This window comes from Callorhinus ursinus, unplaced genomic scaffold (assembly GCF_003265705.2).
Source record: "Callorhinus ursinus isolate GAN/ISIS: 27379988/994484 unplaced genomic scaffold, GSC_fseal_2.0 scaffold81, whole genome shotgun sequence".
Taxonomy (NCBI): domain Eukaryota; kingdom Metazoa; phylum Chordata; class Mammalia; order Carnivora; family Otariidae; genus Callorhinus; species Callorhinus ursinus.
In genome coordinates, this window is record NW_027397143.1 from 339,868 (window position 1) to 361,343 (window position 21,476).

Consider the following 21,476-nt stretch of genomic DNA (forward strand, 5'->3'; position numbering starts at 1 on the left):
AATAATTAATAACAGCCATCATAATAAATGCAATGTGATATTGCACTTTTGGATAATCTTTCATTCCCATCATGATTATGATGATGAATACGTTTTCATATGCCTGTTGACCATTTTAAGTCTTTGTGAATATTTTATCCCATTCCATAGGTTGCATTCTTATTTTGTTGATTGTTTATTTTGCTATGCAGAAACTTTAATTTGTCATAGTTTTACCTTTTCTTTTCTTTTGTTGTCTGTCCTTTTGGTGTAAATAAAAAAAAATCCAAGATCAGTATCAAGGGTGTTTTCTCATGTATTTTCTTCCAACATTTTTCTGGTTTCAGGTCTTATGTTTATGTCTTTAATCCACATTGAATTAATTTTTTGTATGGTGTACAATAGGAGTACAGTTTTATAATTTTTCATGTGGATATCCAGTTTTATTAGCACCACTAATGGAAGAGACTGTTCTTTTCCCCATTGTTGATTCTTGTGGTCTTTTTTGAAATTAGTTGACCATATATAGCGGGTTTATTTCTGGGTTTTCTGTACTGTTCCATTGATCTATAATGCAGTGTGAAATTAGAAACTGATTTCTACAGCTTTGTTCTTCTCACTCAAAATTTTCATAGCTACATGGGGTCTGTTGGGTTCCAAATAAATTCTAAGATTTTTTTTTATTCTAATTTTGTGAAAATTGGTATTGGGATTTTTTATTTTTATGTTTTTTTAATTTAAAGTCAAAATGAAAATTTAATTAACATTCAGTGTATTATTAGTTTAAGACGCAGAATGTAGTGATTCATCAGTTGCATATAACACCCAGTGCTCATTACACAAAGTGCCTTCCTTAATGCCCATCAACCAGTTACCCTCCCACCTTCCCTCTAGCAACCCTCAGTTTGTTTCCTATAGTTTGTCTTCTATGTTTTGTCTCTCTCTCTGTCATTATCTTATTTTATTTTTCCTTCCCTTCCCCTATGCTCCTCTGTCTTGTTTCTGAAAATCCTCATATCAGTGAGATCATATGATACTTGTCTTTCTCTGGTTGACTTATTTCACTTAGCATAATACACTCTAGTTCCATCCACATCATTGCAAAAAGCAAGATTTCATTCTTTTTGATGGATAAGTAATATTCCATTGTATAATATAAAACATATCTTCCTTATTCATTCATCTGTCTATGGGCATCCGGCCTCTCTCCATATTCTGGTTATTGTGGGCATTGCTGCTTTAAACAATGGGTTGCATGCACTCTTTCGAATCGCTATGTTTGTATTCTTTGAATAAATACTTAGTAGAGTAATTGCTGGGTTTAGGGTAGCTCTATTTTTTTTACATTTTGGAGGAACTTCCATACTGTTCTCCAGAGTGGCTGTGCCAGTTTGCATTTCCACCAACAATGTAAGAGGGGTCCCCTTTCTCTGCATTCTTACCAGCCACCAAAATCCTAGTAGAGAATAATGGCAGGAACCTTTTTGACTTTGGTTGCAGCAGCTTCTTGTTAGATACATCTTCAAAAGAAAGGCAAATAAAAGCAAAAAATAAATTATTGGGACTTATTGAAGATGATAACCTTTTGCACAACAAGGGAAATGTCAGCAAAACTAAAAGACAACCTACATAATGGAAGAAGATATTTATAAACATCTTATCAGATAAAGTACTGGAATCCAAAATCAATGAAGAACTTCAAAATCAATACCCCAAAACAAACAAATCCAGTCAAGAAATGGTCAGGAAACCTGAACAGATGTTTCTCCAAAGCAGATATATAAATGGCCAACAGACACATGAAAAAATGCTCACCATCACTTGCATCAGGGAAATACAAATAGAACCACAATGAGATAACACCTCACCCCAGTCAGAATGGCTAAAATTAACAACTCAGTAAAACAGCAGATGTTGCCATTGGAATTTTGATACGGACGTATTGAGTCTGTAGGTTGCTTTGGAAAGAATGGACATTTTAACAATATTATTTCTTCTAATCCATGAAATGTTTATCTTTTCATTTATTTGTGTTTTCCTCAACTTCTTTAATTAATATTTTATGGTTTAAATTGTACAGATATTTCATCTCTTAGATTAAATTTTTTCAAAAGTGTTTTATTTTTTGATGCTATTTTTAATGGAATCATTATTATTATTATTCAGATAGCTGGTTTTTAGTGTGCAGGAATACAATGGATTTTGTTATGTTGACTTTGCATCCTTCAAGGTTGCTGAATTTGTTTAATGTTTCTCACTATTTTTTTTGGTGGATTCTATGATTTTCTGTATGTAAGATCACCTGATCTATACACAGTGACAATTTTTACTTCACCTTTTCCTATTTGTATAACTTTTATGTATTTTTTCATGCCTAATTTCTCTGGGTAGGATTTCCAGCGTATGTTAAATTAGAGTGGTTAGAGTGGACACTCTTGCCTTAATTCTAATTTTAGAGAAAATGCTTTCAATCTTTTACAGTTGAGTTTGATGTTAGCTCAGGGCTTGTCATATATGGCTTTTATCGTGTTGTACATTTCTGAAATTATGTCAAATCTTGACAAAATTGTATCTATCAAGATTATATTATGTTATTATTCTTGATTTTAATAAATTGATATATTGTTTTGATTGATTGATGTATGTTGAACCATCCTCACATCCCAGGGATAAATAAATTCAACTTTATCATCGAGTATGATCCTTTTATTGTGCTGTTGCTTTTGGTTTGGTAGTATTTGTTGAAGATTTTCACATTTATGTTCATGAGGAATATTGGCCTGTAAAATCCTGTTCTTACAATATTCTTGTCTAGCTTTCGTATTAGAGTAATGCTGACCTCATTGAATGAGTTTGAAAGGGGTCCTTCTTTTTAATTTTTTGGGCAATTCTTAAATGAGTGATGCTAATTTTTCTTTAGGTATTTGGTAGAATTCACTAGTAAAGCCATTTCACTATGGAGATATTTTTTTATAAAAAAATATTTTGGTTCCATTCTCTTTATTCGTTATTGGCCAATCCATGTTTTTAAGTCTTGTTGAATTTCATGTATCTAAGATGTATAATTGTTCATAGCGGTAGGATCCTTTGTATTTCTGTGGTGTCATTCAGAATGTTTCCTCTTGCATTCTGATTTTATATAATTGAGTCCTATCCTTTTTTTCTTGATAGGTCTAGCTAAAGGTTTATCAATTTTATTTATCTTTTCAAAACATAAACTCTTAGTTTTGTAAACCTTCTCTATTACTTTTCTATTCTTGATCTCATTTATTTCTGCCCTTATCTTTGTTATTCCCTTCATTTTCCTAATTTTGTGCTTAGTTTCCCTTTTTCTCATTCCTTGAGGTATAAATATAGGTTGTTTAAGTGATATCTTTCTTTATTCCTAACATAGGCATTTATTGCTATAAACTGTTTTCTTAGAACTTCTTTTGTTATAGCCAATAAGATTTGGCATATTTTGTTTCTGACTTTATTGGGCTTTATCTCTTTCCCCCTCTCCCTCAGTCTCTATGTCTCTCTATGTCTTCCTGGTATTCTCTCTGTCTGTCTCTCTATTTTTACCTTTTTGAGTAACCTCCATACTGTTCTCCAGAGTGGTCGCTCTAGTTTGCATTCCCATCCATGGTGTAAGAGAATTCCCCTTTCTCCACATCCTCGCCAACATCTGTTGTTACCTGAGTTGTCAATTATAGCCATTCTGATACGTCTGAGGTAATATCTCAATGTAGTTTTGATTTGATTTGTATTTCCCTGATGGTGAGTGATGTTGAGCCATTGGTATGTCTTCTTCAGCAAAATATCTATTCATGTGTTCTGCCCATTTCTTATCTGGATTATTTGTTTTCTGGGTGTTGAGTTTGATAACTTCTTTATAGATCTTGGATAGCAGCCCTTTATCTGAAAAGATATTTGCCAATATCTTCTCCCATTGAGTAGTTTGCCTTTTAGTTTTGTTGACTGTTTCCTTCACGTGCAGAAGATTTTTATCTTAATGAAGTCCCAAGAGTTCATGTTTTCTTTTGTCTACCTTACCGCCAGAGATGTGTCCAGTAATAAGTTGCTGTGGCTGAAGTCAAAGAGATTGCTGCCAGTGTTATCCTCTAGATTTTGATTGTTTTCTATCTCACAAATTTGTTCTTTCATCCATTATGAGTTTATTTTGTGTGTGTTATAAGAAAGTGGTCCAGTTTCATTCTTCTGCATGTTTCTGTCCACTTTTCCCAACACCATTTGTTAAAGAGACTCTCTTTTTTCCACTGGATATTCTTTCCTCCTTTGTTGAAGATTAGTGACAATATATTTGTGTGTTTATTACTGGATTTTCTAATCTATATCATCGATCTTTGTATCTGTTTATGTGCCTGTACCATACTGTCTTGATCACTGCATCAGTGTAATACAGCTTGAATTCCAGAATTATGATACCTCTAGGTCTGCTTTTCTTTTTCAAGACGGCTTTGGCTATTCGGGGTCTTTTGTGTATCCATAAGAATTTTAGTATCATTTGCTCAAGCTCTGTGGAAAATGCTGGTGGTATTTTGATAGGGATTGTATTAAATATGTAGACTGCTTTACATAATATAGACATTTTAACAATATTTGTGCTTCCAATCCATGATCATGTTTTTATTTTTTTCCTATTTCTTTCTGTCATCTTAAATTTCTTTCATCAGTGTTTTATAGTTTTCGGAGTACAAGTTTTTTACTTCTTTGGTTAGGTTTATTCCTAGGTGTCTGTTGGATTTTGGTGCAATTGTAAATGGGATCAATTCCTTGATTTATTTTTCTGCTGCTTCATTATTGGTGTGTAGAAATGTAACAGATTTCGGGGGCACCTGGGTGGCTCAGTTTGTTACGTGTCTGCCTTCGGTATAAGTCATGATCCAGGGTCCTGGGATCAAGTCCTGCTTCAAGCTCTCTGCCCAGTGGGGAGCCTACTTCTCCCTCTTCATCTGTCCTCCTACCCCCGGTCAGCTCTCTCTCAAGTAAATAAATAAATAAATAAAAATATTTTTAAAAAAGAAATGTAACAGATTTATATAAATTGATTTGTTATCCTGCCACTTTACTGAATTCATTTAGCAGTTCTAGCAATTTTTTGGTGGAGTCTTTTGGATTTTCTACATAAAGCACCATGTCGTCTGTGAAGAGTCAAAGCTTGATTTTGTCCTAGCCAATGTGGGTGACTTTGCCTTTTATTTTTTTTGCCTGATTGCCAAACCTAGGTACTTCCAGTGTTATGTTAAATAACAGTAGTGAGAATGGACATCCCCTTACTGTAATGGAAAACTCTGTTTTTCCCCCAATGAGGGTGATATTATCTGTAGTAATTTTGTATATGAACTATATGTTATGTTCCTTCTATCCCTAATTTGTTGAGGGCTTTTATCAAGAATGGATGTTGTACTTGTCAAAAGCTTTTTCTACATCTATTGAGAAATCACATGGTTATTATCCTTTATTGATGTTGTGTATTATATTGATTAATTTGTGAATATTGAACCACCATTGCAGCCCAGGAATAAATCTCTCTTGACTGTGGTGAATAATTCCCTTAATGTACTGTTGGAATTGATTTCCTAGTACTTGTTGAGGATTTCTGCATCCCTGTTCATCAGGGATATTGGCGTGTAATTATTTTTTTCAGTGAGGTCTTTGTCTGATTTTGGAATCAAGGTGGTACCAGCCTCATAGAATGATTTTGGAATATTTTTATTAAATTCCACATGTGAATGAAATTTCATGGTATTTGTATTTCTCTGACTAACTTATTTTTCTTAGCATAATATTTCTAACTCTTTCCAAATTGTTTCAAATGGCGAGATTTAATTCTTATATTATGGCTGAGTAATCTTCATTATATATACACATACCACATCTTTATCCATTCATCAATGGATGGACACTTGGGCTCTTTCTATAATCTGTCTATTGTAGATAATGCTCCTATAAGCACCACAGTGCATGTCTCTTTTAATTAGTATTTTTGTATTCTTTGTGTAAATACCTTGTAAAACAATTGCTGGATGATAGAGTAGTTCTATTTTTTTTGCTTTTTGGTAAACCTCCATAATGTTTTGCAGAATGCCAGCACCAATTTGCATTCCTACCAAAAGTGTAAGAGGGTTCCCCTTTCTCCACATCCTCGACAACACCAGTTATTTCTTGTGTTGTTGATTTTCACCATTCTGACAGGTATGTGGGGATATCTCATTGTAGTTTTGATTTCAATATCCCTACTGATGAGTGATGTTGACCATCTTTTCATATGTCTGTTGGTCATCTGGATGTCTTCTTTGGAAAAATGTCTCTGCATGTCTTCTGACCATTCTAATTAGATTATTCATTTTTTGGGTGTTGAGTTTATTAAATTCTTTATATATTTTGTATACTAACTCTTAATCAGATTTGAAATTTGCCAATATCTTCTTCCTCTCAGAAGGTTGCCTTTTGGTTTTATTGATTGTTTCCTTCACTGTATGGTAGCTTTTTTAATATAATTTTTATTATTATTATGTTATGTTAATCACCACACATTACATCATTAATTTTTGATGTAGTGTTCCATGATTCATTATTTGCTTATAACACCCAGTGCTCCATGCAGAATGTGCCCTCTTTAATACTGTATGGCAGCTTCTTATTTTGATGAAGTCTCAATTAATAGCCACATATTTGTGAATTTTCCAATTTTCCAATTTATGTGTTATCTTATAGATCTGGAACAAGAAAGGATTATTTTCTTCCATTGTTTTGCAACATTGTACTGAACATTATAGCTAATGAAAGCAGGCAAGCTAAAACAAAACATATGAAATGAAGGAGTAAGGAGTAATTGACAGACAAAATATGTTCAGAAAAATCTTAAGTACTTTACACAAAAAGTAACTATAGCTTCTTGTTATGTCAAAAGTGACTCATAGGGGCAGAGCAAGATGGCAAAGGAGTAGGAGAACAGGATTTCGTCTGGTCTCAGGAATTCAGGTGAATAGGGATCAAACCATTCTGAACACCTACGAACTCAACAGGAGACCGAAGAAGAGAGTAGCAACAACTCTCTGAACAGAGAAGCGACCACTTACTGGAAGGTAGGACGTGTGGAGAAGTGAATCCGAGGCGATATTCGGGAGGATAGATGGCGGGGGAAGGGGCCTCGGTCGGCCGCTTCTGTCAAGTGAGAGAACCACGGAGCACAAAATCGGAACTTTTAGAAGTCGGCTCCGCTGAGGGACGTCGCTCCAGTGGCTAAGCTGGGGGTGGAGCCCTCTTGGGACAGTGTGGTCTCAGGACCCTCGGGGTCACAGAAAGACCAGGGGTGCCTGAGTGTGGCAGAGCTCCCAGGTATCGGAGCAGGAAAGCCTGCTGCAGAGACGGAGCTGAGGCGGGGGCTCTCAGCTCGAGGTTGCCATAAACTGTGATCCGTGGCACAGTCGGGCCACTGCTCCTCCAGCAGGGACCCAACAAGCAGCAGATCCAGGTAGACTCCCCTTCCTCCCCCGGGAGGAGCGGTGCGGGAGCGCACCACAGGGATCTGCTGGGTTTGGAGACTCCACACAGGGTTGGGAGCCAGAGATAGAAACGATCGGTCACAGGCCAGGTGAGCACGTAGTGCGGCGGAGACTGGGGACACGGGAGTGACTGCTTTTCTCTGGGGGCACACTGAGGAGCGGGGCCCCGAGTTCTCTCTCCTCCGGGGAGAGATTGGGAGGCCACCACTTTCACTCTGGTCCTCCAAAGCTGCACAGAGAGCTTGCAGGGAACAAAAGCTCCCAAGAGCAAACCGGAGCAGATTGCTTAGCCTGGACCGACAAGGGCGGGGCAATTCCGCCTCCGGCAAAGACATTTGGGAACCACCGCAACAGGCCCCTCCCCCAGAAGATCAGCACGAACAGCCAGCAAGCCAAGACCAAGTTTACTGATAAAGGAGAATGGGAGAACTCTAGCGCTAGGGGAATACTGCACATAGAATTCATGGCTTTTTTAACATGATTCATTAGTTTTTCAAAGTTAATTTTTTAACTGTTTTTTTTCTATTTTTCTTTTTCCCTTTTTCAACCAACATCTTATCAATCCCTTTTTATAAAAAAAATTTATTTTTCTTTTTTAGAGTCATATTTTATCCCTTCATAGTAGTTACCCTTATTTTTGGCATATATATATAAGTTGTTCTCTTTAAAATTTTGAGATACAGTTTCTTCTAACAGATCAAAATATACCCTAAATCACTGGTGTGTGGCTTTGCTCTAGTCTCCTGCCTGATCACAGTCTCTCCCCCCCCTTTTTTTTAAATCTTCTTTCTTTTTTCAAACAACTTCTTATCTTCTCAATTCCTTTTATAAAATCTTTTATAATTTTCATCTTTATAGTCATCTTCCATCCCTTCATTGTATCAACCCTTATTTTGTACATATATAAGTCTTTCTTCCTTTAAAAATTTAGGAGGCACTTTCTTCTAACAGACCAAAATACGCCTGAAATCCAGTGTGTGGCACTGATCTATGCACCAGCCTGATTATATTTGATCATATTCTGTTTTGTTTTGTTCTGTTTTTGTTTGTTTTTATCTTTATCTTTTACTTTTTTTTTTCCTCCTCTTTCTTTTTTCTTTCTTTCCCTTTCTTTTCCCCTGGTTTCAGGTCTTTTCTGATTTGTATAGAGTATATTTGCTGGGGACGTTGTTAACCTCATAGCATTTTGTTCTCTAATTCATCTATTCACCTCTGGACAAAATGACAAGTCAAAAAAAAAATCACCTCAGCAAAAAGAACAAGAGGTAGTACCTTCTGCCAGGAACCTACTCAATATGGATATTAGTACGATGTCAGGTCTAGAGTTCAGAATCATGACTTTAATGATACTAGCTGGGCTTGAAAAAAGCGTAGAAGTTATTAGAGAAAAGCTTTCTGGAGAAATAAAGAACTAAAATCTAACCAAGTCGAAATCAAAACAGATATTAATGAGATGCAATCAAAAGTGGGGGCACTAACTGCTAGAATAAAAGAGGCAGAAGAGAGAATCAGCGATATAAGAGACCAAATGATGGAAAACAAAGAGGCTGAGAAAGAGAGAGAGAAATAACTACAGGATCACGAGGACAGAATTCGAGAGAAAAGCGATACGATAAGACGAAAAAATATTAGAATAATTGGGATCCCAGAAGAAGCAGAAAGAGAGGGGGGCAGAAGGTATATTGGAGCTAATTATAGCAGAGAATTTCCCTCATGTGGGGAAGGAAACAGGCATCAAAATCCAAGAGGCACAGAGAACCCCTCTCAAAATCAATAAAAATAGGTCAACACCCCGACATCTAATAGTAAAACTTACGAGTCTCAGAGACAAACAGAAAATTCTGAAAGCAGCTCGGGAGAAGAGATATGTAACTTAAATGGTAGAAATATTAGATTGGCAAAGACCTATTCACAGAGACCTGGCAGGCCAGAAAGGACTGGTATGATATCTTCAGAGCACTAAACGAGAAAAATATGCAGCCAAGAATACTATATCCAGCTAGGCTGTCATTGAAAATAGAAGGAGAGATAAAAAGCTTCCAGGACAAACAAAAACTAAAGGAATTTGCAAACACGAATTTCCTCTAAGCAAAGAGAGAGACTAAAAGCAACATAGAGGAGAAAGGAACACAGACAATATACAGTCACAGTCACCTTACAGGCAATACAATGGCACTAAATTCATATCTTTCCATAGTTACCCTGAATGTAAATGGGCTAAATGCCCCAATCAAAAGAAACAGGCTATCAGATTGGAATAAAAAACAAGACCCATCAATATGTTGTCTGCAAGAGACTCCTTTTAGAACCAAAGACACCCCCACATTGAAAGTGAGGGGGTGGAAAACCATTGACCATGCTAATGGACACCAAAAGAAAGCTGGGGTGGCAATCCTAATATCAGACAACTTAGATTTTAAAACAGAGACTGTAATAAGAGATGAAGAAGGACACTATATCCTACTTAAAGGGTCTACCCAACAATAAGATCTAACAATTGTAAATATCTATGCCCCTAACATGGGAGCAGCCAATTTTATAAGGAAATTAATAACAAAATCAAGGAAACACATTGACAAAAATACAATAAAAGTGGGGGACTTTAACACCCCCCTGACTGAAATGGACAGATCATCTAAGCAAAAGATCAACAAGGAAATAAAAACTTTAAATGAAACACTGGACCAAATGGACTTCACAGACATCTTCAGAACATTCCACCCCAAAGCAGTGGAATACACATTCTTCTCTAGTGCCCATGGAACATTCTCCAAAATTGATCACATCCTAGGTCACAAATCAGGTCTCAACCAGTACCAAAAGATTGGGATCATTCCCTGTATATTTTCAGACCACAATGCTTTGAAACTAGAACTCAATCACAAGAGGAAAGTCGGAAGGAACTCAAATACATGGAGGCTAAAGAGCATCCTACTAAAGAATGAATGGGTCAACCAGGAAATTAAAGAAGAATTAAAAAAAATTCATGGAAACCAAAAAATGAAAACACAACTGTTCAAAATCTTTGGGATACAGCAAAGGCAGTCCTGAGAGGAAAGTATATAGCAATACAAGCCTTTCTCAAGAAACAAGAAAGGTATCAAATACATAAACTAACCCTACACCTAAAGGAGCTAGAGAAAAAACAGCAAATAAAGCCTAAACCCAGCAGGAGAAGAGAAATCATAAGGACCAGAGCAGAAATCAATGAAATAGAAACCAAAAGAACAGTAGAGCAGATCAACGAACCAGGAGATGGTTCTTTGAAAGAATTAACAAGATTGATAACCCCCTGGCCAGACTTATCAAAAAGAAAAGAGAAATGACCCAAATCAACAAAATCATGAATGAAAAAGGAGAGATCACAAGCAACACCAAAGAAATACAAACAATTATAAGAACATATTATGAACAACTCTATGCCAGCAAATTAGATAACCTGGAAGATATGGATGTATTCCTAGAGATGTATCAACTGCCAAATTTGAACCAGGAAGAAATAGAAAACCTGAACAGACCTATAACCACTAAGGAAATTGAAGCAGTCATCAAAAATCTCCCAAGAAACAAAAGCCCGGGACCAGATGGTTTCCCAGGGGAATTCTACCAAACATTTAAAGAAGAATTAATACCTATTCTCCTGAAACTGTTCCAAAAAATAGAAATGGAAGGAAAACTTCCAAACGCATTTTATGAGGCCACCATTACCTTGATCCCAAAACCGGACAAAGACCCCATCAAAAAGGAGAATTACAGACCAATATCCTTGATGAACATGGTTGCAAACATTCTCACCAAAATACTAGCCATTAGGATCCAACAGTACATTACAAGGATTATTCACCACGACCAAGTGGGATTTATCCCTGGACTGCAAGGTTGGTTCAACATCCGCAAATCAATCAACGTGGCACAATACATTAACAAAAGAACAAGAATCATATGATTCTCTCAATAGATGCAGAAAAAGCATTTGACAAAGTACAGCATCCTTTCTTGATCAAAACTCTTCAGAGTATAGGGATAGAGGGTACATACCTCAATATCATAAAAGCCATCTATGAAAAACCTACAGCGAATATCATTCTCAATGGGGAAAAGCCGAGAGCTTTTCCCCTAAGGTCAGGAATGCGGCATGGATGTCCACTCTGACCACTGCTATTCAACATAGTGTTAGAAGGCCTAGCCATAGCAATCAGACAACAAAAAGAAATCCAAGGCATCCAAATCGGCAAAGAGGAAGTCAAACTCTCACTCTTGGCAGATGATATGATACTGTATGTGGAAAACCCAAAAGACTCCACTCCAAAACTGCTAGAACTCATACAGGAATTCAGTAAAGTAGCAGGATATAAAATCAATGCACAGAAATCAGTGGCATTCCTATACACCAACACAAGACAGAAGAGAGACAAATCAAAGAGTTGATCCCATTTACAATTGCACCCAAAACCATAAGATACCTAGGAATAAATTTAACCAAGAAAGCAAAGGACCTGTACTCAGAAAACTATAAAATACTCATGAAAGAAATTGAAGAAGACACAAAGAAATGGAAAAACGTTCCATGCTCATGGATTGGAAGAACAAACATTGTGAAGATGTCAATGCTACCTAGAGCAATCCACACATTCAATGCAATCCCCACCAAAATACCATCCACTTTTTTCAAAGAAATGGAATAAATAATCCTAAAATTTGTATGGAACCAGAAGAGACCCCGAATAGCCAGAGGAATATTGAAAAAGAAAAGCAAAGCGGGCAGCATCACAATTCCGGACTTCCAGCTCTATTACAAAGCTGTCATCATCAAGACAGTATGGTACTGGCACAAAAACAGACACATAGATCAATGGAACAGAATAGAGCGCCCAGAAATGGACCCTCCACTCTATGGTCAACTTATCTTTGACAAAGAAGGAAAGAATGTCCAATGGCAAAAAGGCAGTCTCTTCAACAAATGGTGTTGGGAAAATTGGACAGCCACATGCAGAAGAATGAAACTGGACCATTTCCTTACACCACACACAAAAATAGACTCCAAATGGTTGAAAGACCTAAACGTGAGACAGGAGTCCATCAAAATCCTAAAGGAGAACACAGGTAGCAACCTTTTCGACCTCAGCCGCAGCAACTGCTTCCTAGAAACATCGCCAAAGGCAAGGGAAATCAGGGCAAAAATGAACTATTGGGATTTCATCAAGATAAATAGCTTTTGGACAGCAAAAGAAACAGTCCACAAAACCAAAAGACAACCGACAGAATGGGAGAAAATATTTGCAAATGACATATCAGATAAAGGGCTAGTATCCAAAATATATAAAGAACCTATCAAACTCAACACCCAAAGAACATATAATCCAATCAACAAATGGGCAGAAGACATGAACAGACATTTTTCCAAAGAAGACATCGAAATGGCCAACAGAAACATGAAAAAGTGCTCAACATCGCTCAGCATCAGTGAAATCCAAATCAAAACCTCCCTGAGATACCACCTCACACCTGTCAGAATGGCTAAATTTAACAAGTCAGGAAACGACAGATGTTGGCGGGGATGCGGAGAAAGGGGAACTCTCCTACACTGTTGGTGGGAAGGCTAGCTGGTGCATCCACTCTGGAAAACAGTATGGAGGTTCCTCAAACAGTTGAAAATAGAGCTACCATATGATCCAGCAATTGCACTACTGGGTATTTACCCCAAAGATACAAATGTAGGGATCCGAAGGGTTACATGCATCCCAACGTTTATAGCAGCAATGTCCACAATAGCCAAACTATGGAAAGAGTCAAGATGTCCATCAACAGATGAATGGATAAAGAAGAAGTGGTATATATACAAAATGGAATATTATGCAGCCCTCCAAAGGAATGAGATCTTGCCATTTGCAACAACGTGGATGGAACTGGAGGGTGTTATGCTGAGTGAAATAAGTCAATCAGAGAAAGACATGTATCATATGACCTCACGGATATGAGGAATTCTTAATCTCAGGAAAGAAACTGAGTGTTGCTGGAGTGGTGCGGGGGTTGGAAGGATGGGGTGGCTTAGTGATAGACATTGGGGAGGTTATGTGCTATGGCGAACGCTGTGAATTGTGCAAGACTGTTGAATCACAGATCTGTACCTCTGAAACAAATAATGCAATATACGTTAAGAAAAAAAAAGAAGAAAAGGTAGCAGGAGGGGAAGAATGAAGGGGATTAAGTTGGAGGGGGAGACGAACCATGAGAGATGATGGACTCTGAAAAACAAACTGAGGGTTCTAGAGGGGAGGGGGGTGGGTGGATGTGTTAGCCTGGTGATGGGTATTAAAGAGGTCACATTCTGCGTGGAGTACTAGGTGTTATGCACAAACAATGAATCATGGAATTCTACATCAAAAGCTAATGATGTAATATAGGGTGATTAACATAACAATAAAAATTTTTTTTAAAAAGTGACTCATAATAAAATTGGAATATTTTGTAGTAGTAAAAAAACAAAAACAAACAACAAAACCAGATGGAATCAGAAAGTAAAAACAGCTTCATTTATATTATTTTTTTCTTAAAGATTTTATTTATTTATCTGAAAGAGAGAATGAGAGATAGAGCACGAGAGGGAAGAGCGTCAGAGGGAGAAGCAGACTCCCTGCTGAGCAGGGAGCCCGATGTGGGACTCGATCCTGGGACCCCAGGATCTTGACCTGAGCCAAAGGCAGTCGCTTAACCAACTGAGCCACCCCGGCGCCCCTTGATTTATATTATTTTATGGGTTTATTTGTATTCTCAGAAATTTCACATGTTAACTCCCAACTACCAGACTATCAGAAGGTGACCATATTTAGAAGTAGGGCTTTCAAGGAATAATTAACTTAAAATGGGGACATGTGGGTGTCCTAATCTAATCTGATTACTGTTCTTTAAAAAAAGATTTTATGCATTTATTTGAGAGAGAGAGAACAGGCCAGGGGAAGGGCAGAATCAGAGGGAGTTGCAGGCTCCCCACTGAGCAGGGATCCCAACAAAGTTCTTGATTCGAGGACCCTGAGATCATGACCTGAGCCAAAGGCAGAGGCTTAACTGACTGAGCCACCTATGTGACCCTGATTACTCTTCTTATAAGAAGAGAATAGGACACACAGAGTGACACAATGGGCACTGTTGCACAGAGGAATGGTCATTTGAAGAGACAGCAATAGGTCAACCGTAGGATAACAAAAGAGAAATAACTCAGAAGAAACAACCCTGCCCAAACCTTCATCTTAAAATTTCAACACCAAAAGTGTTCGAAAATAATTTCTGTTGTTTAAATTATGTGGTCTAGGGCATTTTCATATGGCACCAGTGGCCAACTAACACAGATTTGGATGTGAAAATGCAGTATTTAGTGATGAATTTAACAATATATGTAATTGACTTACATCCTCAAAGTGTACAAATTGCTAATAAATTTTTAAAGTTTTTTTTTAATAAGAAATATACCACCTCTGTTGCTCACTGTACTCAATATTGGGCTAGATTAAATTCCAATCAAAAGTTTTCCAAGTAATTTTGAAATTGCTAAAATGATTCAAAAATTAATATGATGATGGTCCATGTGTGGAATGTCTTATGGTATTGTTAAAAGCCCTGATGATAGCAGAAAACGATGAGGATAAGGATAAAGATATAATCCAAACAAATCCATGATGAATGTTGTGGTGTTAAGTGATTCTTAGATGATAGAAACCAGATACAGGAAATTTGGAGATTGTGTCATCCAGGACATTTAGAGAGGCAATAATTTAGAGCAAACATTAAAAAAATGAATAAATAATTATGCATTTTCTAGAAGACATGGGGAATATTACAGGATCTGATTCTGAAAATAGACTCCACTTTATCCCAACAATAAAGAAGATCCTGCTGATTTTCACCATGGTGCTGGTCCCAACAGGAGACATGAACCTTACATGCTCATTAGGATGTCACTGACATTATTTTACAACTGCTAAAGATGTTAGGAAATACGAGTTTTGGGGAAGATTCTATCCTGGTATCTCTATTATTTAGTGAGAACCTGTAGGAATGTTATTTCACTGGAGTCTGGCTTGAATCCAGGGAGAGAGTAAAGGAAAAATCAATAGAACTTTTGGTGGCTCAAGGACTTAAACATTAACCATATTACTAATCCCAAAGTCAGGGTAGTATGTCTCTTAGTGATTCTCACTATTGCAGCTTAACTGAAATTATCAGAATCAACTAAAGATTAGTGGATGCAGACCTAAATGTAAATTGTTACATGCTTTAGAAGCAAATTAATGTATTAGAATTCAATGTCCACAAACATATAATGAATAAATAAAGGGATGATGCATGGCTTATTCTAATGAGATCCAGTGAGATCTCATCCTTTATCTCACTGGAAAAAGGACAGTAGTGTCAACTCTCAAATCAGAGATGGGAAATGAGAGCAGAGTCTCAAAGGCTTTGGAATCTCAGAAATTAAATTTAGGCACATCTGAAAGTCTGACCTCCTGGGAGAATCCCATGTACTGCATAAAGGTCCATTTGAAGCTGTGTTAAAAGTCTTTCCCCTTATTAGAGAAAAAGTTGCCAAAGGCATAGGACATTAAGGACAATTTTTCCTCTTAGAACTTGGAGACAGCACAAGGAAAACACATACTGGCATGTACATGTCAGAGAAGCTCCATCAAAATCATTGTGATTTGAAACAAGAACCTGGAGGCATACGGGGAAGTTATTTGCAGTTTTATGGCTCTTCTTGACTTCAAAATAAGACCCGTTTTTTTAACAAACAGTGTAAAGAGAAACCCCAAATTAATTATTTTTATTTCATTTCATTTTATTTTATTTTATTTTTACTAGTTTCTCTACTAAAATTACTTTGAAAGTCTTCTCGGCAGTCTTTTTCTCAAAATTCGATTCTTATTTTTTAAGTATTTATTCAAATTCCATATATATATATTATATCACAATGTAATAATAGGTTTACAACATTGCATTTCAACACTTTAATAAAATACCAAGTGCTCATCACAATTGCACTCCTTAATCCCCATCACCTATTTCATTCTCCCACCTGCCCCCCTCTGGCAACCCTCAGTTTGTTCTGTATAGTTAAGAGTTTCTTTCTCTCTTTTTCCTTTGTTCATTTGTTTTGTGTCTTAAATTCCACACATGAATGAAGTTATATGGTATTTGTCTGTCTTTGATTGGCTTATTTTGCTTAACATTATACTCTCTAGATCATCCATGTTGTTGTGAATGACATGACTTCATTTTCTTTTATAGCTGAGTAATATTGCATTATATATATATATGTATATATATATACACATATTCCACTCTACCTTTAATCAAAAATAAAATGTCTAATACCTTTTAACCCTTATGAGATCTCCTATTCTCTGTCATTTATTCAATTTTGGATTATTAAGTAATTACGTTTGAAAACAAAGTATGATATCAAAATCTTCAAAACAATCTTCTTTTTATAAGTGGTCTTGTTAGACAGGGAATTTCTTGCCTAAAGTCCATGGGAGTGATAGAAATATTTGTTTTGTCTGGGTGCCTGGGTGACTCAGTTGGTTAAGCGATTGCCTTCGGCTCAGGCCATGATCCTGGAGTCCTGGGATTGAGTCCTGCATCGGGATCCCTGCTCAGCGGGGAGTCTGCTTCTCCCTCTGACCCTCCCCCCTCTCATGTGCTCTCTCTCTCTCTTTCTCGCTCTCTCAAATAAATAAATAAATAAAATATTGCAAAAAAAAGAAATATTTGTTTTGTCTGTTAAATATGTTAAAATATTTGATATTGGGGCACCTTACTGGCTCAGTTGGTTGAGTGTCTGACTCTTGATTTCAGCTCAGGTTATGATTTCAGGGTGCTGGATCAAGCCCTGCATCAGACTCCATGTTCAGTGGGGAGTCTGCTGGAGATTCTCTCTCTCCCTCCTCCTCTGTCCCTCCCCCTACCTGTGCTCTTCCTTTCTCTCTCTCTAAAAATAAACACATAAATACATATTTAACAAATAAAATTAAAATTATCTGATATTTATATGCAACTTTTTACATTAAAATATGACTTTATATCCCATTAACACAGTAATTATTTGGAAATAAGTGGTTTCAAAGTATTGTTTACCTTAAGATGAGAAAAATAACTTTTTGGTTTTATATATTTAACTTAATCAATAGAAACATAATATTGAACTATAGGAAAATTTCATATTAAATATTAATAACTCTTTTTGGGGCACCTGGGTGGCTCAGTCGTTAAGCGTCTGCCTTCGGCTCAGGTCATGGTCCCGGGGTCCTGGGATCGAGCCCCACGTCCGTCTCCCTGCTCGGCGGGGAGCCTGCTTCTCCCTCTCCCACTCCCCCTGCTTGTGTTCCCTCTCTCGCTGTGTCTCTCTCTGTCAAATAAATAAATAAAATCTTTAAAAAATAAATAAATAAATAAATAAATAAATATCAATAACTCTTTTTGATTATGGAAAATATTAACAATTGTGCCTGATTGTGAAACCAGTATGGATGACTTTCAGATGTTAAAATAAATATTTGTTTTATTAATAAAAAATTATGTCCACATATGAGACAAAGACAGCATTGGCCAAACTATATGTATATGTCTATTTTGCACTCTTCCAAATTAAAGATTAATAGGAGTTCAACCAAATGGAACTTCTCCGAAGTTAAGAAATCATCACATTGAAAGTAGCAGAAACTACATAAAGAATCAATAGAAAGTCTGAGTCTACTTTTCCAGGTGGAAAGAAGAAACATCAGAGTAAGCACAAAGGAACCTTCAATCTGGCTCACTGTCACATGGAGAATGAATAATCACTGTTCTTCTTCCAGTGCACAAACACTGTGTTGATGCTGGATTACTCAGATAATTAAGGCTTAAGGCACTGAAATTAAAATGATTGAAGGGCTTTCCATAGGTAGAAGAGCCTAAGTAGAATAATGATGATCAAATTCCCACTACCTTTGGCTTTCAAGAGAAACTCCATGTCATGGTGTGTCAGTCTGATGATTGGGAAGATGAGTGATAATGCAGGAGAGATGGGCTCAGACACAGGGAGTTCTCAAAAGTCTGACTGAGAAAGGCTGATGAGAAAGATTCCAAGGGTGGATGAAACATTTTTACAGTTAGTACTCAATTAGAAACTTGTGGATCAAAGGCTGAGTTTCATTTACAGAGGTTAAGGAAATTTTTTTCTTAAATTAGAGTGTTCACTGAGAAAGCCACACATATTGTGAGGGGTTGAAAGAGGCTGTATGGAGATCTAAAGAAATTGTCACTGAAGTGAGGCTAAAGTACAATTAAAAGGTGATGGGTATTAAGGAGAGCACCTGTTGTGATCAACACTGGGTGTTATACACAACTAATGAACCATTGAACACTACATCAAAAACTAATGATGTACTCAATGTTGGCTAGCTGAACATAATAATAAAAAAAGAAAATAAAAAAGAAAGAAATATCTGAGGGACAAAATTATGATAAAAGATCTCAATGGGGTTTTTGAGTGATCATGGATTATAAGTCTTGTGTGAGTCTAAAATGGGAGGACACTGTGTTTTTCTCACTAGATACAGTTACATCTCTAATATGTGCTTGTTCTTGCTGTTAATTAAATCCTTGCTAGTGTTGCATGCTAAAAATCTGCTTTATAGTCTTCAATTTTGTTCTTTTCATAAGAAAATGGTACTATACATTTTTAAACCAATTTGACAAAGTTACCAGGGTAGCTTTCTGTTTTGTTTTTTAGTAAATACCTTCACAAAGAAATAGCAAATAATATTGATGATATTTTCCTTTTAAATATTTTATTTATTTATTTGAGAGAGAGTGATAGAGCATGCAATAGAACATGAGTGGGGTGGAGGGACAAAGGGAGAGGGAGAAGCAGACACCCCACTAAGCAGGGAGCCCTACTCCTGCCTGGATCTCAGGACCCTGGGATCATGACCTGAGCTAAAGGCATATGCTAACCACTGAGACACCCAGGCACCCAATTGATGATATTTTCACCAAAAAAAATAGGTTTTTAATGAAAACATGGGATAAAATTTAATGTCTTTCAATGAGAAGTGGGTAATAGAATATCAACTAACATTAATGATTATTTAAACAGTGTGCAATATGCTACAAACAGAAAATTCATCCATAACTTCTTTTTTTTCTGCATAACCTCTCATCCATGACTTCTGACCCACATCACCACTTACATCAATTAGGATATTTATGCATAACAAATATGCATTCTATTACAATTGGAATTATGTAGCCAATTCTGAAATTCCCGCTGAAATAAATTTACTCAAAAATCATTTCAAGTATTGAGTTAGAGAGGGAAGTGGAATTATTTTCACCTTTCACAATGAATTTAAGTCCAGTTATATTGGACTGTTATGCTTATAGTTGTTTTATATCTGATTAAACTATAAATATAGATATCTTGATATTTTAAATTTTCCATCTATCCCATGTTAATAAAGTATACATGTTTCAAAAATAAAGAAGTAAATAATATTTTGTTATTTTAATGTAACTTTTTTCTTTATTCAATAGGTGGCTTTTAAGTATAAAATACGATGAATCAAACAATAATAATGGAATTCTTGCTTCTGAGATTTACTGAGAACCAGATGCTCTTGAGGCTACATGCTGTGTTTCTCTTCCTGATCTACCTACTGGCCATAGTGGAGAATTTAATTATCATGTTCCTCACAATTCTTGACCAACACCTCCACACTCCAATGTACTTCTTCCTAAGGCATTTATCCTTCTTAGATATGTGTCTCATTTCTGCCACAGTCCCCAAATCCATCCTCAATGCCATCACCTTCACTGACTCCATCTCTTTCCTGGGTTGTGTGTTACAGCTCTTCCTTGTGGTACTAATGTCTGGGTCCGAGATTGGCATTCTCACTGCAATGTCTTATGACTGCTATATTGCCATCTGTCATCCTCTGCATTATGAAGCTGTTATGAGCAAAGAGGTCTGTGTCCAGCTGGTGTTAGTCTCCTGGCTCAGTGGAGGGGTCTTCAGAATCTTGTACTCAGCTGGGACATTCTCTTTAAAATTTTGTGGGTCCACTAAGATACATCAGTTATTTTGTGATGTGCCTGCCCTACTGAAGCTCACTTGTTCTGTGGAACATGCAACTATTAATGTCAGTGTGGCCATTGGGGTCTGTTATGGATTTGTGGTCTCTTATGTACATATTTTCTCCACTGTGTTAAATATCCCAACCAGACAGAAACAGGGCAAAGCCTTTTCCCCCTGCTTGCCTCACCTGATTCTGGTGACTACATTCCTTCTAACAGGTACTATTGCTTATTTGAAGCCAACCTCTCATGAGCCTTCTCTCCTGGACTTGTTCATGTCTATGTTCTATTCTGTGGTACCTCCCACCTTGAACCCTGTTATCTACTGTCTGAGGAGCAAAGATATTAAATTAGCTCTTGCTTAAGTCCTATGGAGATTAGCTGATTATTTTACAGGAAAATGCTGAACATATGTTGAAATTAAAGTTAAGCAAAATAAAAAAAGGAAAGGAAAGAAAAGAAAAAAGAAATTAAAATTAAGCTACTCACTTTTATTTGATTTTAAAAATATAACTCTATGGGGAGAACATTTTGAAAACAGATGTTGAAAATGTTGCCCCATTTCATATTGCAATGTGTCCTGAATAAAACTTTGTTTCAAGAAGAAGAAAAAAAGATATTAAAAGGAGTAATGGAAAGGTGATGAAATTTGAAGCTGTTTATTACTCAAATAGCTGCTTGGAGTTATTTCTACTACATAGGGTCTTGTTAGTAATGGTCTCAGGTTGTCAATTTTATTTTTAATTCATTTCAGAGATAGAGTAGGAGCAGGAACAGGGAGGAGGGAGGAGCAGACTCCCCACTGAGCAGGAAGCCTGACTCTGGGCTCAATTCCAGGACACCAGGATCATGACCTGAGCCAAAGGCAGATGTTTAACT

General features: G+C 36.7%; 1 protein-coding gene across 1 annotated transcript; it reads left to right on the top strand.

Moving 5' to 3' along the window:
• The first annotated feature begins 20,098 nt into the window (after nt 1-20,098).
• LOC112816225 (olfactory receptor 14K1-like) lies at nt 20,099-20,962 on the top strand. The gene has a single exon (XM_025862629.1). The coding sequence runs from the start codon at nt 20,099-20,101 to the stop codon at nt 20,960-20,962; it is 864 nt and encodes a 287-aa protein (XP_025718414.1).
• Nucleotides 20,963-21,476: the final 514 nt, after the last annotated feature.

Excerpts from the sequence above, each read along its gene's own strand:
- LOC112816225 (XM_025862629.1), top strand. The coding sequence starts at position 20,099 with ATGGAATTCTTGCTTCTGAGATTTACTGAGAACCAGATGCTCTTGAGG.